The 17918-nt window shown below is 52.1% G+C and overlaps 1 protein-coding gene across 6 annotated transcripts in view; it reads left to right on the forward strand.

The window, feature by feature from the left end:
* RCSD1 (RCSD domain containing 1) overlaps positions 1-17918 on the forward strand; it is a 49340-nt gene that overhangs the window by 15687 nt on the left and 15735 nt on the right. For 4 of the 6 annotated variants that reach the window (XM_033092765.1, XM_033092764.1, XM_033092766.1 and 1 more), the window contains exon 2: positions 17329-17430. In XM_033092765.1, the coding sequence (XP_032948656.1) occupies positions 17329-17430 (102 nt within the window). Of the gene's footprint in view, positions 1-14121; positions 14327-14501; positions 14682-15978; positions 16177-17328; positions 17431-17918 lie in introns of those variants that run through there. The other 2 variants (XM_033092767.1, XM_033092768.1) reach the window with 2 other exon arrangements.

Genomic DNA, 17918 nt, shown 5'->3' on the forward strand with positions numbered 1-17918 from the left:
GTTTCTGTGTGACTCTCATCACTGTGTACAAAACACTGAATTTCTCAGCCCCTTTTTCCCTTTTGTTCCGTACACATCTCCATGCATTGGCAATGTTGACTATTTCTTATTTTTAATGGAAACCTAGTGTTTTATTGCCTTTGTGCTCTATAGTTTACTTCAACAGTTCTCTAAAATTTAACATTCAGATGGTTCCTAATTTTTCACCTTTATGTGAATAGCAATGCTATAGATAATTTTGTATAAACTGCACTTTCCTTCTTTATTTCCTTCACGTATATCCTAAAAATAGAGCAAAGCATTTTCGAGCTCTTGTTACATAGTCCTGGATTATTTCCTCCAGAGAGGGCAGAATTCATCCGTGTGTCATGCCAACAGCAGTTTTTCAGGGAACAGTTTTCCCCATAATCCTGGCAGCTCTAGCTTTTCATCATTATAACAAGTTCTGCCAACCTAATCATTGTACAGGGTTGCCTTATAGTTAACTTGCATTTTATTGTTGACGATCGAGATCCTGGGTCTTCCCAAAAGATACCTCGGGGTCAGGATTTTCTCTGCTGGCTTTGGAAGTTTGTCTGCTTTCATTGCAGTCTGGCGTTTATCGAACACGGAGTGTTGTGTGGTTTCCTCAGCATGCTCTTCCCCTGGCAGACTTCAGTCTGCTGCAGATCAGAGCAGTGGTTCCCACTCCTCGGTACATGTGAGAGTCATGGGGGGAGTGTCTTGAAAAGGCGAAATCCTGGCCCCTTGGAAATAGGGGAGAGGAGGAGCTGGTCTCATCTAACAGATGCAACCATGTGGAGAAGACAGACTGACTGGGCTGGATGGCCTGTTGGATCAGGGTGGAGAGCAGAGGCTGAGGTTTGCTCATTCTGTCACCTTCACATCTGCTCACGTGCTCGGCCAGATCCTGCAGGCCCAGCCATCATACCCTTCCCGAATGGGCCCTTCATCCCGCTCCTGGTGGCTCCCAGGGACTGATTTCCTGGGATTAGAACACTGTGAAGGACGAGCATAGAGCAGATGGAGGCTACACATCTCCCCAAGGAAATGAGCTCAGCTTCCTCAAACCCTCCCTCCTGCAGAAGAAATCTCAAGCTTGGAGGCTTGGACCCTGCTCAAGACCCTTCCTGACAACCATCTCGGCATCCGGATGTCTTGGGCTGTTGAAGCGAGTGGTCCAGGCCCATCTCTTCCCAGGGAGGGTAGGCTGCAAGAGGGATGTGCTTTGCAGAGAGGAAATGGCTCCAACCAGATACTGCCTTGTTTGTTTTCCCTGTAAAGAAAAAAGACCGTTTTTACTTATTTTGTAGGGACAGGCAGATATTTTTAATGCCTCTAGCTTCCTGCTGTCTACAGGTGTTTCCTATGGTGTTCCTGTCGGAAAGGACAGAGCTATGACATAATCAGCGTGGTGCCTGCGATTTCCAAAAAGGTGCCCCGCTCTGACCTATGGGTGGCACCTCAAGTCCCGTCTGGGCGAGGTGAGGGGAACACACCACCCCTTGATAAACTGCCTGTGTTCTCCACCATTCGCCTGTGGTGCCAGGCGGGCTGCCTCCTAAGACCCACTGGTAAGAGGTACGAATGGGGAGTGGGGAGAAGGCCACCTTTGGTCCACAGCAATCGGACTCTCATTCTTGCTGCACCAGCGGCAGGGCTGCTACGTAGCTCCAGTCCCCTTATTCTTTACTTCGCAAACGTGGGACTGTCTTCCCACCTCCAACCAGTTGTGACATGCTTGTAGAACGGCTGAGGATATCTCTGCTGTTGAAAAGGCAGGATACGTGTTTGTTTTTACCCCCCCAAAAAGTTATGCATGAACTAAAACTTTGGGGGAAAGCCTGTTTTTCATGCACCAGAGAAACCCCTGATGGGAGACCCTTTTATAAAGTGAAGAAACCATTAGGAAAGCCCCATAATCTCTCTCTTTGATCTATTCGACTGTATACGTGAATTTACGGAGCCTGTGTCTGTCTTTTAGAAGGGGTGGAACAAATATGTAATGAATGCTTTTATGACACGGCTTATTTTTAAACCCTCACAGCCACTCTGTGAGTTGGGTATTACTGATCCATTTTACTGGTTAGGAGACTGAGGCTCAGGACGGTTAAGGGGTCTAGTAGCTGCTGAGGCAGGAGCTGAACTCGAACCCAGGTCTTCTCATCCTGTCTGGAGTTCTGCCCTGTAACCCCCCTTGGAATTCAGTGAGGAGGTAATAATACCTTTGATATTATATAATTCCCAGAACAATGATCTAGTGATGTACGTATCATAATTAAAAATAAATTCATCTATTAAAGCGAAAGACACCTCCTGGGATTATCCAGGAAAGCAGGTAGGCTAGGATAACAACATTCTTCCCATAAATGAGAAGTAGCCAACCAGCGACCTTCTGGTCCAAATACTGTAGGCAGACTTTCTCTAACACCCCGAGGTTTGCTTTTTTAATTATTACTATGACCTGAACGGGCAACCCAGTCATTCAGAGCTCACACTCTAACCAACTGAGCCATCCGGCCACCCGTCCGGAAGCTCAGCGGCAGCTTGTTGTCTTCAATCTAGTTGTGGAGGGCGTATCCCACCCTCCCATGTGGGAATCGAAGCGGCAACCCGGCTGTTCAGAGCTCACGCTCTAACCAACAGCCATCCGGCTGCCCCAGCACTCAGTCAGTTTTGATTCCTGTCCTCTTTTTCTGTTCCAAAACTGATGAATACGTGACCCCCTGGGGACATAGTCTGTTTATCATCCTGAAATGTGATAACTCTACTGAGTTGTCCCAAACCTACAGAACATCAAGGAGTGGGGCCTAAAGGAAATCATTTGTTTCTCTCTCTTTTCTCTTGTCCTATAATTTGCTGAGAGGGAAGGGAAGGGGGACATTCTGGCTTTGGATCGATCACTTCCTTGAGCGGAGAGCAGCGAGCGTGTACTAGTGAAGGGACAGCCTTTAAAAATGTGTTCAGGGCCCCCGATGGGATACATTGGCCTAGATTTTCATAAGCCTGAAAACAACTTCGAGGCACGTATATTTCATCTTAGTGACACAAGATCTTAATGGAATTATTAACTTCACCCCCTCCTTCTCGTCCCTTCTGCACATCTGTGTCCTGTCCCCAAACACCCAGGCCCTGGTTTTGATATTTTGAGAAGACAGCTCACTCCAGAGGTGTTTTCAGATATTTGCTCCCCTGTTCAAACTGGACTTTCCCAAAGGATTTGGGGTATTAGAGTTTGAAACTCTCATTTCAGTATTTAAAAAATTTCTCTCTGATGTTTTTCATATTTCATATCTTGACAATTTGCTTTCTTTCCCGTGAAAACATCGTGGACAGCCCTGCAAATCAGTTCTAATTTATTCGTAGAAATACACACACACCATTTTACAACACTGAGATCACAGCAAGCACGCTGGGGTATTACAGGCGGAGTTTTTCTTAAGATTTAATTTTATAACTGTACACATTATACATACACATACACGTATGTATACACATGCACACAGCGAGGGTAGGTTGTTAGTTGTTGCTTTATAAAATTGGGATCGTACACACTTCTCTGCATCTTACTATTCTCACTTTACAATTTTTCATGGAAGTTTGGAGTGCTCCAGTTCATTCTTTTGAATGGTTTCCTAATAGCCCGTGATGTGAAGGGACCAAAGCACAGCTTCTTTTTACGGGAACTCCCTCTGTCTCTCGTGTTTGGCTGCTGTGACGGGTGCTGCAATCAGCTTCTATGTCCTCAGATGCTGAGGTTTTGTGTCTGCAGAGTCGAGTCTCAGAAGCATGGTGCTGAGTCGAAAGGTTTGTGTAATCTAATTTAATAAATGGTGCCAGATAACTTTCGCAAAAGGCTGTAACAACTCACATTTCCTCCAGCAAAGGATAATAGTTCTTTCTCTCATTTCCCAAACACCAAGAGCTGTTTCTCTTTCACCCCGCTCCCCTCTCTCTCCCTGCCTGCCCCATAAGCATAAAGAGAAATCTTAATGTTAACTTAATTTGCATTTCCCTGGCAAGTAGTAAGTTGGAGCATCGTTTTGTGTTGACTGCCTTTTTAAATTTGCTTTCCTATGAATTGCTTATCTATATCCTTTGCTAAATATTGTTCTTGTCATTTTGTGAGAGTGTTATATATAACAGATATTATCTCCTTTTCATCTGTGTTAGAAATAATTTTTCTATCTCCATATTACTTCATTTATAGTATTATTTTCCATTAAAAAGTTTTACTTTTTTTTTTTATAGTTAGAGGGTTTGTTTGTTTGTTTTTTAATGTAGCTTCTGGAATTTCTCTCTTAGTTAAAAAGGGAAACATTTCATTTTAACAGTCTTTTATCCTCTACCCTGCTGTTACATCCTATGTTTCAGCTAACTAATCTCAGTGTGCCTTCAAAATGTCATGAACCCCAGAGCCAGGCGTGGGAATTCAGCAGAGCATGCTGGGAACTGTTATCACAGGCTTCCCTTGGAGCACGTGTCCATTCTCTGCCAGATCCTATAGCTGATACCAGCCTGGAATTTTGCCATCTCCAGCTCTTAGCTCTGTCTTCCCTTCCCTACCCCACCAGCCCCCGCCCCTATTTGCTCCTTAAATGGAAGTTTTCCCAGCTCTCTTCTCTATTTTGTCCTTCTTTCTGGTGGGATACATGTGGAATGTCCCTGAACTCTCCATGCCCCTGCTTCCAGGGCTGCCCAGGGTCACAGGGTCCTTTCCTGCCATCTGAGCCAGATCACCCACCCTTCCCTGAAAATCCTTCTCCCTAAAAAGATGTCTGCGTCACTGTGGAGCTGCCTCAGTGTGTCTTTGCAGGGATCGGATTCAGGGCCCTTGTTTTCCTTGGCATTCCTTGCTGGGTTTACCCCTCAGGATAAATCCCAAACACCTTGGCTTCCTGTTTAATACTTGCCCGCATTTCTTGAGCACTTACTATGTGCCACACTCTATGCCAAGCGCCGTCCATGTGCTCTCGTGTTGGAGTCTCACACAAGCCTGTGATGTAAACGCCACCATCCCCACTTTACTGACGGGGCCGCTGAAATGCACAGACATTAAGTCACCTGCCCATGGTCACCTAAGGAGCAGAGGGGAGAGGAAGCAAACATCATGCCTCCCAAGCACTCTCCATAACCACCTTCTGAGCCGGCCTTACTGCCCTCCTTACGCCATGGTTTCCTCTCCTCGGTCCTCAGATACACATGCAACCTGAGCTGTTCATCACGCCCTGCACCGATACACGTCTCCTCCTTTCAATTCTTAACTTGCGCTTGTATTCACCCACCTTGGCTGCAGATTTCCCCAGCTGGACTGTCAGGCTCTTCAGAGCAGGGTGCACGACTTGACTTCTCTGTAACCGCCCACCCCAGCCCCCAAAGTTGTGGGTCGATTGCTTTTTACTTTTCAGGACCATCCTCTGGCCGCCACTAAAATGATGCTTAGCCAAGGCTTGTGTAGGGTTATGGAATCTTCTTAAATCTCACTTGGCTTGAAGTCACCTGCAGCTATGGAACCTGCCCTGGTTCCTGCTTAACGTAAGGTGTTGATGACCAAACAGGTCTAATCTCTGCACGGGCCAGTTCTTGGCCATAGTTAGTAAAAGCTGTGGAAAGTAGGAAGAACAAAATAATACAATAAAAATAAACGCTGGCGCCCAAGACACTTCCCCTGCACGTGCTGCTCAGTTATGGTAACGAGCCTGTGTGGTAATGAGCCCACGTTACAGAGGGAGTCCACAGAGATGGCGCTGGGACTGGACTGCATTCGGGACCCTGCGTCCTCCCCTCACTGCGTCCCACCCGCTGTTTGGAGGGCAGGCTGGTGGCAGACAGGCCAGCATGCGCAGTCTGGCCTCCTTCCCAGCCCCTGGAGGGAAAATGAGCACCTTACCTGCCCTCTGCTCTCTGTGGGGTGAATGGGGTGAAGGAGGTCCTTTTGCAATCCCACGTCCTCTCTGCGCGAAGTGGCCTGGAAGCCACGAGGCGTGGAGCCACCTGTCCTGGGAAAGGCCCAGCTCCCAGGAGGCACCAGGAGGTGTGGGGGGGTGGGGTAGGGGGGGCAGTGATGGGAGAAAGTCAAGCTTGGGCCGAATGCAGCTCCACTGTCGATAAGAAAACCAAATCCCCTTGTGAGTCATGTGGCGGCTGTCTGTACGAGGAGCATGCAGGCCGGTGTCCAGGGAGATTTCTCGTGCGTGCGGTAACAGGAGGCCCAGCCGCCAGTAAGAGGGCAGCACAGGGAGGCCAGTTTGTTTGTATCTTGTACCTTGTACTCGAAGCATCGGGCCGGAGGCCAGGACGATTCTGTGCCTGCTCCCGGGAAGCTCTTTCTCGGGTGTCCTGGGAGGGACTTCTGCTCTGAGCTTAGAGCCCCTGCCTCTCACAGGGCCCCAGAAAGTTGCTTCCCCTGGAGGTTAGTGAAGAGACAGGAGGCGTCCCTGGAGGCCCATTCTAGTCTCCGAGGCCCTCCTGCCCACCCCCCCGCCCCCACTTCCTGCCCGTATCACGGACAGCAAAAAAGTAACATGGCTAAAGGTGTGAATGAAAGAAAACAAAACCTGCAGTGATTCCTTCTTTGTCTGCCTTTCCGGAGAAAACCAAAGTGAGGGGTCGTCTCCCCTAGCTGGGCAGGGGTGTCCCCACCCCTCTCTCCCGTTTATTTTTTCTTGACAGTTATGCTTCTTTCGGCTTTGAATCCCTTGATCCAGCTTGGTCATAGGTCTTTTTTTTTTTTTTTAATTTAAGTCGTTGGCATCCAATATTATATTAGTTTCAGGCGTGCAACAGAATGTTTGGATATTTCTGTTCCTGACAATGTGATCACCTCACTCCATCTAGTAATCACCTGTCACCATGCAAACTTAGCACAGTATTATTGACCGGAGTTCCCTTTGTTACTGGTTTCTCATCCACTTGCCTCTTAATTGCTTTTAAAAGCCTCCTAGGCTTTTTCAGCCGTGCCATCTCCTCTCCTGAAACTCTCACCCGGAGTCTCTCATTTGGAACGAATCTGCACTTGATTCCGGTTTAAGGAAGGGAGAGGTTTCCACTCTGAGAATCTTCTCTGGAAGGGGGAGGAGGAGGGCTCCTGTGTGAGCAAGTTGGGGGCACAGGGCTGCGTTTCCTTGGGGTCCCGAACTTCCTGACAGTTTCCCCAGTTCTGCCGGAACTCCGGTTATCCCCCTGCGTTGTCATCTACAGGAGAAAGATAACCTAAGTGGCCTCGAGTTTCTTCACAGTGATGGCAAATTCAAAAAGGAAAGAGTGAGCCAGCGCTGCTCCTTACTTGGGTCTCAGGGAGCGTCTTTGCGAGCCCCTCTTCTCACAGACGAGGAAGCGGAAGGGCTGAGGGGGTGCGGGGAGTTCACACAGCTCCCCGACTGCAGGGTCAGTGGCCTCCCAGCCCCCAGGCTGCTCAGCTCTTGAAATAATGCATCTGGATACTCCCTTCTGACGCTACAGGACAGAGCGTGTCTGCCCACAGACTTAACCCCTCCCTCACCCCTGGGGCCCACATGTGTCCCCTGGAGAGCTTCTGCTCCGGCCATTCACCCACCAGAGCCCCTGAGGGGCCTGCTCCCACTTGAGAAACTAGCCTGGTCAGGCTGGGACCCCAGGGCAGGCACAGCCCTCAGGCTCCGGCCACGGGGCTCTCCTTTCCTGGCCCCTTCATGGTGCGGGGCCCTATGTGGTAGGTGAGACCCTCCCCACTACAGAAGCCAGAAGTTGGCTTCCTTCTGATGGCTGGGCCTGTGCCGTTACCCCACCCCACCTCCCAAGAGCGTGGGTAGGGCCCTGCTATGAGTTGGGCGACTCATAACTGGAATCCAGACTCACACCCCATTTGGTCTGCAATGTTGTGGGATTCAGGAGGTTCCCGTTTGTAAACTGCTCTGCCACTGAGATGCAGCGCCCGTCCTGCAGGGTGGGATGCAAATGGCAGCAGCAGATCCCTACGACCTCCGTGCAATGAATTCTTCAGGACCAACTGGCAACAGCCTGGCACCCCTACAAGGGCGCAAGGGAGCCCACATTCCAACTGACACCTACTGCGTGGCAATCAGTGTCTTAGGGGACAACAGCAGCAGCTAAAATGGGAGGGAAAGCTGATCACATGCTGAGGCCTTATGTGTGTTATCTCTTCTGGTCTTTATGACAATCAGATGAGGTACGTGCCTTATTTTACAAGTGGGGAAACTGAGGCTCAGTGAAGCTAAATGTCTTGCCTAAGATCACACATCTACTAAGAGGCAGAGTTGGGATTTGGACCCAAACTGTCTGATCAAACACTATCTCTGAGCATCCCCACGACCCCCCTTTTTAAGCAGCATTTTACAGATGAGACTCTAAGCAGGCAAGTCAACTGCCTGCAATCCCACAGCCGTAAATCGTAGAGTGGGACTCAAACCTGGGTTGTCCAGCCCCAAATTCCGTGCCGTTTTCACCGCTCTTGCTTCCTGAGTGCTGGCGGCTGCCCTGAAGTGGACAGGAGTGGCTGGGTGTAGCCCTCTCCCAGCAGCTGCCAACGTCCTGTGGCCATGGCACCTTCTTGCCCACACCGTGGGGCCCGTGGGGGCCAGCTTCCTAGGACTAAGCAGAGTGCCCGAGCCCCAAGGCCAACGAAAGCAGACCTCCCGCAGATGGGATGCGCCTCAACCTTTAAAAAGAACAAGAACTATAATGTGTACTTTCCTAAAATGAAAAATTTTTTATCACATTTATGAGATAAAATGAACATAGAATAAAAATCACCTTAATAAGTACAAGGTGATGAGTGTTGACAACTGTGTACAGTCGTGTCACCACCACAAGATGCAGATCACAGCCGAGATACAGAGTATGTCCATCAGCTCAAAAGTTCCTTCATGCCCTTGGCAGTCGAAGAACAGCCAGTGATCTGCTTTCTGCCGTAGCTTCACCTCTTTGAGGATGTTGTGTAATTGGAACCATACTGGTGGCCCTGACTTCTCTCACTTGGCACCATGCTTTCGAGAGCCGTCGTGGGGCTGTGCGTATGCCCAGCTCATGTCTTTGTAGTGCCGAGTCGTCCGTACTCTGTGATCTGCATGTAACACCGTGTGCCCAATTATCCGCTCACCCACTGATGGGCCTTTGGGTTGTTTCTAGATCTGGGCTGTGAATCAGAAGTCTGCTCAAGAGATTTGCGTACAGGTCTTTATGTGGACACAGGTCTTCCTCTCTTGGGCACATAGCTAAGAGTGGGACGGTTGGGTCGTGTGCTTGGTGTGTGTTTAACTTGAGCAGAAGCTGCCAAGCTGGCCTTCCAAGGCGCCGTGCCATTTCGCATCCCACCAACAGTGGGTGAGCGTTCCCGTGGCTCTGCAAGCTCGCCAGCGTTTGGCGGTGTCCGTTTATTTCACTTTTGCCATGCTTGTGGGTGTGGAGGGGTATCTCTTTGCAGTCTTAATTTGCATTTACTTAATGACTAATGTGCGTACTCGCCATTTTTATATCTTCTTTGGTGATGTGTCTGTTCAAATCCTTCACCCGTTTTTTTATTGGATCATTTGTCTTCCTGTTACTGAATATGATGGGTGCTTTTTAACCCCAAAATGTGATCTCCCAAAGGCTTTTGCAACTGGAGGCAGCGTGGTGCTGGGCTGAGGGACACAGGCGTTAGGAGTCCATCTGAGCGTGGATTCCAGACCTACCGTTAATAGCTGTGCAATCCGGGACCAGCTCCTCGACCTCTCTGAGTATCAGTTTTCTCATCGGGAAAATGGAATTTATTACAAAACCCGCATCACGGAGATGTTGTGAGGACTGAGTGAGATGATCTTAACACAGTGCCTGGCACAATTCACGTTCAGTAAATTGGCTGCTTTATTATTGAGAAAATACACGACAAAAGGCTACTACTGATTCAAAACCAGTTTCTCCAGAGAGACACGTGGGCTATGGTAACCGTGGGTGTAGACAGAATCACTCAGCATGCCTGCTGATGGTGCTGGGCACAGGGGATACCTGAGCAGCCCCAGTCACTCACGGCACACAGGTTGGGACACATGGCACTGCCACCCCAGTGTGCCCTCAGTTGGCACCTGGAGGGGACACCCCATGAGCCAGCCCCAGGCCCAAAGGGAGCCGCCAGAGGGAAGGGCAGCTGGAGAGAGGTCCGGCCATCAACAAGCCTCTGCAGGCTGAAGGCCAAACCCCCACCCTCCCAGTGTCCCCTCTTCGTGCCAGGAGGGCAGCTGTTTTGCTCTATAAAACCCGTAAGACCTTTCAAGTGGAGCAACTCAGCTCATTTGGGCACTTCCTTTCTTGTCTCTTCTTTGGAGGGTGTAACAAGGGGAGATGGGAAAGATAATTAAAATAACAGCATCAAGGCTCCGTCCGAGCTGAACAGGCTTCTGGGGCAGGTAGAGTCTGTCCTGTGCTTTGCAGACATTGTGGGCTCCTGCCTGGAGCCTCCCCGGGCAGCTAAGACTTGGAGGACAGACCAGAGACGTGGGCTCGGTTGTCATGTGGGACCCACACCTCCCTTTACCTCAGTTTGCTCCTTCCTGGAACATATCTGAAAATATCAACGGCCTATAGGAAGACGCAAGCACGCTAGATAAAGAAATAGACCAATTGTAAGTATGATTGTAGCTATGTCATGTGTAGGTAGTGTAGCTATGTCATGTGTAGGTAGTGTAGGTATGTCATGTGTAGGGTAGACTGGGTTGTTAAAACTGGAGAAGACAGGTACCCAGAGAGGGGGATAGGAAAGTGGAATGGATTTTTAGCTCCAAGGAGAGACTGGAGGCTCAGGTGGATACGTGTGGCATTCGGCAGGAAAAGGCTCATTCTTTGTCCTCGGGTTATTTTTCCAAGGACCTTGGATGAGCCAAAGAATCTTAGTGAAAATAGCCAAGCCTAGTGTCCCCAGAGTCAACCCTGGCTGACACTCTGTGTCCATTTTCACTTCACGGTCCTGATCTATAGGTATGAAGCCCTCACAACGTCGGCCCAGGGATGTTGGTTGACAGAGGCTTCATTCATTCATTCATTCATTCATTCATTCACTGGCATTCATTGAGCACTTAATATGGGCCACCGAGTGGGCCAGGGGACGGGGACGTGACCAATCACGGGCTTACAGCAAAGCCGTAGGCATTGGATAAGCTCCCCGAGTTCCGCCGCTCGCGCCGCCTTCCATTCGCTCCTGCTCTCCTGTCTCCCGGCGTCCACCACACACTTTCGCTTGGCTCACTTCTCTGATCTTGCAGATGTGGGTTTCAACGTCACCTCCTTGGGTTCGGTCCCCTTGTCACTTGCTCTCCTACTCCTTTCGCCCTGCGGCACTTACCGCCCTAATAAGTAATAAACTGGGGTAAAAATAATGAGGCTTTGAATGTCTGTCTCCCTCACTGGACTGTCACTTCCATTATGAAAGGACCTGTTTCACCTGGTTCTTGGCTATATCCTGGCGCACAGGAAGAATGAATGAATGAATGAATGAATGAATGAATGAATCCAAGATGTGGTAAAACAAAAGGGGGAGCAGAGGGCCCAGAACCACAGTGCCCATGGTGACCCCAACCACAGAGCACCCAGAGGGGGCTCCCTGCTATGAGTCCAGCTCCAGCCTGCAGGGGCGGGGAGGGGAAAGAAGGGGAAAGAAGGGGAGAGGAAGGGAGGGGAGGGGAGGGGAGCTGCTGTAACAGGAGAGGCTCAGCTGACTGGAAGGCAGGCTCAGGTCCTTGGACAACTTGTTCTAATCTTAGAAGTTACGCCTCCGCTTTCTGCTACGGCCTGAAGGGCAAATGTCCCAGACCCCAGGACACACACACAAATGGTCACTCCCACTTGAGAAGCAGAAATGGCCCCTAGTGACTTGTGGGGCCTCCTGGTGGCTACGACAGACCCCAGGACTCCAGGCAGCCCTGGAGCCCGGCCCACCGCTCAGGCTCGGAGGGTCTCTTAGTGACATTGGGTTTCTTATGGGACCGGCCAGCGTGAGAGGAGCACGTGACAGGGGGTGCTGAACTTCCCTGAAGGGTGATGAGCTGTAGGTACTCTTGCTGGTTTTGGGGGAGCCCGTGTGCGTCACCCCTGCCAGCCACACAGAGCTACTTCTTGCAGCTCTCCCTTTTCCCTAAAAAGAAAAGCGAGCCGAGCTGGTTAGAGGCTGCCACACTGACCACCCCTCCCCTCTGCACATCCACTAGTGGGGGAGGAAGGAGAAGAGAAAAGGGGGCGAGGCCACTCCCCCAGCACGCTCTCCAGCTCCTGGGCCCCCTCGCTCGCCCTGCCTGTCTTCAGGCTGGGCCGTCACCTGGTCACAGGAGCCAAGTTTCAAACCCAGGTTCGTCTGACTCCAAAAATCCCCAGCAGGTTCTCCAGGGTCTGTCCTGGCCCCTCTGCTCTGTCCACTCGCCCTTTCCGAGCACTTTTCTCTGCATGCTACCTCTCACCTCTTGCTCCCAGCCCTGCTCTGCTCTCCCCTGGGCTCCCCATCCTTCTCTGCAAACAGCACCCCTGTCCAGCCAGCAGCCAGCGCCGGGGATCTGGGCTGCATCTGGACTCCTCCCTGAGCCTCCCTGGTCAGTCACTGGTTCTGGGCAATCCTGGCTCCTAAATTGAGTCCTGTCACGACTCTCCATCCCCATGGACCCTACCCCGCCCATCCATCTCGCACTCTGCAGCCAGAGGGATCACTGAAATACATCCAGTGGTTTTGTTCTTTTGCTTAAAAACTTCCACTGACTTTGCACGGACCTTGGTACAGGGCCCTTCCCACTCTGTCCTTTGTGGGAGAGGCCGCTGGAAAGAGTCTGAATTAGTCCTTTCCACTTCTGTCACATTGTCCCTGTGCATCCCCAACCCCTGCTGACTCGAAACAAACTTTTTCTCCCTATGCCTGCACAACGGTTAGCAGGTGTCCAAGAAAGTTCATAGACGCTGCCTCCCAAACCGCATTGATCAGGTCCTGTCACCACAGTGACATGCAGAATGAACTCCTGCCTCCCATTTCTGTTGTCCCTACTGTCACTGGAAAGGCACCTGGACAGTAAGCACTAACCCTGCCTACTCCACCTGGATGACCCGCCAGGCACCTGGGGCTGTGGGCTTTTCTGATTCTGGAGCCCCGGCAGCAGTCAGCACTGAGTCCCACTGAGGGCGGCTAAGCCCTGTCCAGGCCACTGGGCTGCAGTCCTGGGAGGTCCCACAGAGGGACACACCCCAGTCTGTGGCCTGTGTGGGCAGAGTACCTTACCTGGGTTTTCCCGTGGGAGAAAATCTCAGAGGCAAGGCCCTGCCATTTTCAGATCCCTAACACCTACACGTGGGTAGGGAGGGCATATTTGGGACTTCTTTGGTCTTATGTGAAATATGCAATCTGTGTTCACAGACGCCCTCTGCTTTGTCTGGCTCTGGGTCTTTTGCGCCTTTTCTCCAGTTCTGTATCCATCACGTTCCTGCCACACGCATCTTTTGTCTTGTTCCTGTCTCCTTTCTGCTCAGAACGTTCCCCCCCCCCTTTTTCCCCAGCTGGGACCCAACTCAGATGACCCCTGCTCTGAGATGTCTTCCCACACCCCCATAGAAAAAGTGCCCTATTTTATCTTTTTCACGGCATTTAACGACTGACTTATTTGTTTACCTGTGTATATGTTTATTGTTTGCTTCTCTCGCTGGAATGGCAGCTCTTGAAAGGCAAGATTCTGTCTCGTCCCCTGCTGTCGCCGAGGGCCTAGGAGAGTGGAGGCGAGGAGGGCAGCCTCCCAGCAGAGGTCTGCAGTTGGTACAGTGGGGTGGGGTGGGAAGACCTGAGCTCTGGAATCCAGGTAACTCGGGGCCGGCACTTACTGACTTGAATAGCAAGTTACCGAGCAACTCTGGGTGTTTTCTCTTGGAGAAGAGGTGTTGTGAGGCTGACAGGAACCGTTTTGAGTGCTATAAGGACCATGGCTCCCACGTAGCAGCCGTTCTGAGTACGTATGGAGGTCGAACGGGCCGACCTGGCTCTCAGTCCAGGGCTGTTCCCTTCATCTCGGGTGGTCACAGATGAACGTTGGGGTGAACTGAGGAGTCAGGATACGGTGAGAGTGTAAAGAAGGCTCTGGATTCATTACAGCATCCCAAAGAGACTGTCTGTCGACCCTTTTGCAGTGACGGTTTAGGGATGGTCGTACTGGAAGGGCTGAGTGCCACGCGTGATCCATCTCAGTTCTAGAAGAGCAAGAAGCCAGCGGACCTCATACTTCCGGGGCTAGGGGTCACCTGGCCGGTTGCTGATGAGCAAGAGAACCCTCCTTTTAGCTGAGGGCAGGGGCTCCTCAGCGCCCAGGGAGAGCCTTCTCCTTGCTTCTCCTAGGTAAGGAAGCCTCATGTCCCTAAACCGTGGCCCAGGGACCATGACATATGCAGACCTCAGATGGAGGAGGAGGATGGAGAAATGGGCCAAGCAGGGGCGGGCAGAGCCCAACTGGGGCTGTCCACAAGGTTCCACTCTGGGGACGGCTGGCAGACTCCAACTTGTGTTTATTCAGTTCGGGAACACCGGGGACTTCCATGCCGTCCTGACACGTGGCTCCGCGGCTCTCAGAAGAAAAAGCCCCGTACAGATGGAAAGTGGAAAGTGAATCACAGAGATGATTTCTTCTGGTCCTGGCAAAGTCAGGTGTGGTTTTCAAGCTGAGCCGAGATGGCATGGTGGCCCAGAGGGCTTGGTAAGCAAGATCTGGGCCCAGGGAGATGGACTGGAGGTCTGCCGTCTGTAAAGATGAGTGTCAACTAAAGCAGGACACAAAGGGACATGAGACCAGAAAATAGGCTTGAGACATGGAGATTGGCCCGAGAAGGAAGGACAGCTCAGGTCAAAGCCATGACGGAGACCCAGAGGGTGGAGACAGGCAGGGAGGGGCCTGCAGCTGGGCGTGGTCACAGGGAGGAGCGAGGGTGTCAGGCTGGGAGCAGGTGCCCGGCCCTGACTCTGCAGGCTGGGAAGAAAGCACCCTGGACTCTGTGTTAGATAGCTGACGGACCTCTTAGGAACAGAGACAGCACTTAGTCCCAGGGAGGCTGAGGGGTCCCAGGAAAGTCGGGGGCACAGTGAGGCCACCAAAGTCCTTCTCGGCGCTAAGAACACAGTCCAGTTGAGAGCACGGCCTTACCAAACCAGCCTCAGGTCCGAGGGAGCTCCTGCAGGGGTCACTCTCCTGCCTGGGGCTACGATGGTGAGCTGATGGTGAGCGGGGCGGGGGTGTTAGCAGGGGTACTTGCCAGAACGGCAAGGCAGAAATCCAGGCCAAACCGCAAACAGGCTGAGCCACTGGCCCCTGCCTGTCCCCAAGGCCATGCCTCTCCCACTGCGCCGGTACAACCCAGTGGCTAATATCTCTCACTATTTATATAACACTTTACAGGTTGCAAAGCACCTTTACAAATTATGCTCCTTAACTGATGTCCATTGCCGGATTATCAATATGTGTTTCACATATTAATCCACTTGGCTTCTCCTGTGTGACTCTGCCTAAGTTGCTTGCCCTCTCTGGGCTGCAATGTGCCCAGCTGGCAGAAGGCAATAATCAGTCCTCCACACATGGACCAAGAAGTGTCTGGAGAGGGGCTGGTGGTGAGTGGATTTCCCAGGCTTCAACAAGCTCTGGTGTCCTCAGGCATTCTAAAGGAAACCCATTCATTGGGGTCCAGGAAAATAAACTCAGACGGATTATAATCTTACCTTCAACCCTGCTTTTGGGCCCTAATTGCTCCCAGAAGCCTCTTTGTTTCCTTGCCTCTGCGCCCTTTGCCCAGCCCTGTTTCCAGACAGGGAAGTTCAGGAGAAGTTCTTGATTCCTGTGTGGCTCTATTTTTATCTGGAATGTATCTTCCTGCACCGCCAGTGATGGGCGCCCTTGGAGCCGAGGTCAAGTGCGCGGTCGGCAGGACCCGTGGACAGAGAGACGGATCTGCTATGGGGACAGGAAGTTAGGCAGATGGACAGACCGACTGGCCCGGCGTCCTGCCAGGAGCAGCTCCATTAGCCACAGGATCCCGAGGCTCTTGTTCCAGAGGGACAAGTCGTCTGTTTGCCTCTGAGCGCTCCCGACGCAGCGCGTGTGCTCAGACGGTGTGGGTCCTGTGCCCTGTGCCAGCTGGGCACGAGCCAGGGTGATGGAGAGGTTTCCCAGCGTGATGGGGAAGTCGGCATCTGGAATAGAGGTGAATCCTTTTACGTCTTCACGCAAAGTCAGCGTTTCGGTGTTCAGGCTGGGATGGGGAGGAATGTGGATGGCAGCAGGAAACAGTAAAGGAGGCCTTCTTCCAGAACAGTGTTCACAGACCTGACGGCCCGTGGCCCCCGCCTTCTTCCCCAGCTCTAAACCAGCCTCCTGCATGATACTTTGCCCCGTGTACTTACTTCACCGCCAGTTAGTGGGGGCGGGGTGGCTCTGCCCCTGCCCTGCTCTTAGGGGGCAGGGGCACAGCAGGATTGATGACAGCTGCTTCGGAGGGGGTCACCCAAACAATAAAGCGTGGGGACACTTTTAGCACAAAAAGGAGGGTCTAGGAAGCGCAGGGGTAGGGGGACATAGGGAGGCGGGCTCCAGGACACAGGGAGGGGTGCATGCCCTGTGTTTGCAGGCCACGGGCCCCAGGGAGAGACAGAGCTGGACTTGTTCAGGCCAGCCGCTGCCCAGACCCTCCCAGTTTGGGCAGGTAGCCTGGAGAGGGAGTTTACAGTCTGTGTAAGAAATGCCGTCATCATGGTCACAAAAAAACAAAAGCCTAACGTCTCTGGGTCTGGATATTTAAGAACCGTGATTAAAGCCAGGTGGCTATGCAGGCCGAGTGTAACATCGCAGCAGTGGGGTGACAAACGGCCCACGCGAGTGACCGGTGTCCAGGGGAAGGGTGGTCACAGGGACCCGATGGCCTGCCCCGGTGGCAGAGCAGCTTGGAGAAGTCAAATTACTTCAGCAAAAAGGAACAGCAGGGTGAAGGGGCGAGCGTCTGGGTTAGAGCAAACTCCTAACCGAAACCATCAGGAGGGCTCCGGGAAGGACTCACTCCATGGCCTGAAGTCATAACAACCCTTCCAAAGTGTTCACGACATGCCAGACCTTGTCCGGGTACTTCAGAGACACAGTAAAGCATCTAATCCACAGACCAGCCTGACGAGGGACGTACTCACTCACTGCGGGTCGGTCGACTGAATGGTATTTTAAACACGTTTGCGTGCAGGAGGGAGCCGATTGCAAAATGCTGTTAGAAGCCCTCCTTGTCACAACCCCCCTGCCTGTGGCCACCAAATAAGATGCCCAGAGCTGAGTGCACATCTGCCGTTAACTGTCGCTTCCCCTTGGTTTGCAGGAAAGACCCGCGGAGACCAACGCCAGTGTGGACAGCTCGGCGCCTCCCTCGGTGGCCCAGCTGGCCGGGCGGTTCAGGGAGCAGGAGGCAGCAGCGAAGGAGGTGAGTCAGGCTGTTTCGCAGCCCCTCTTTGGGAGGGGAGGGGGCTGGAGGAAGGGGGTGTCTGGGTCAGGCCCACAGGAGAGGGAGGGGGAGGCTTGGTAATTACCAAATTAGGAAGAGAAGCCACAGAGGGGTCCCCCTGAATGTGAGGAATGTCGCCACTGCTGGCCGGACAGGGCCTCTGCCAGCGGAGGGAGGCTTACACTCTGTCCAGGAGGGGGGAACGGGCAGAGAGCTGGCCGGCCTGCCGCCAGCGGTGGAGTCTGGATTCCTCTCCATCTTGACTGGCCCCTGGGAGAGATTTAGGTCTCACAGGGCTGTGCCAGGCCCGGGCTGGCTCAGAACAAAGAGGTCCCCACAGCAGCCCTGCCACGAGCAAAGAAAGCAGGGAAGCACGTTGCAATAGGAAGGAAAGGGATCTGGGGACCAGTGGATTCTAGAAGGATCAGAAGGACAGTGTCCAAAGGGGGTCGTCACACGGGAGAGAT

The sequence above is a fragment of the Rhinolophus ferrumequinum genome, chromosome 22 (assembly GCF_004115265.2).
Source record: "Rhinolophus ferrumequinum isolate MPI-CBG mRhiFer1 chromosome 22, mRhiFer1_v1.p, whole genome shotgun sequence".
NCBI classification, from domain to species: domain Eukaryota; kingdom Metazoa; phylum Chordata; class Mammalia; order Chiroptera; family Rhinolophidae; genus Rhinolophus; species Rhinolophus ferrumequinum.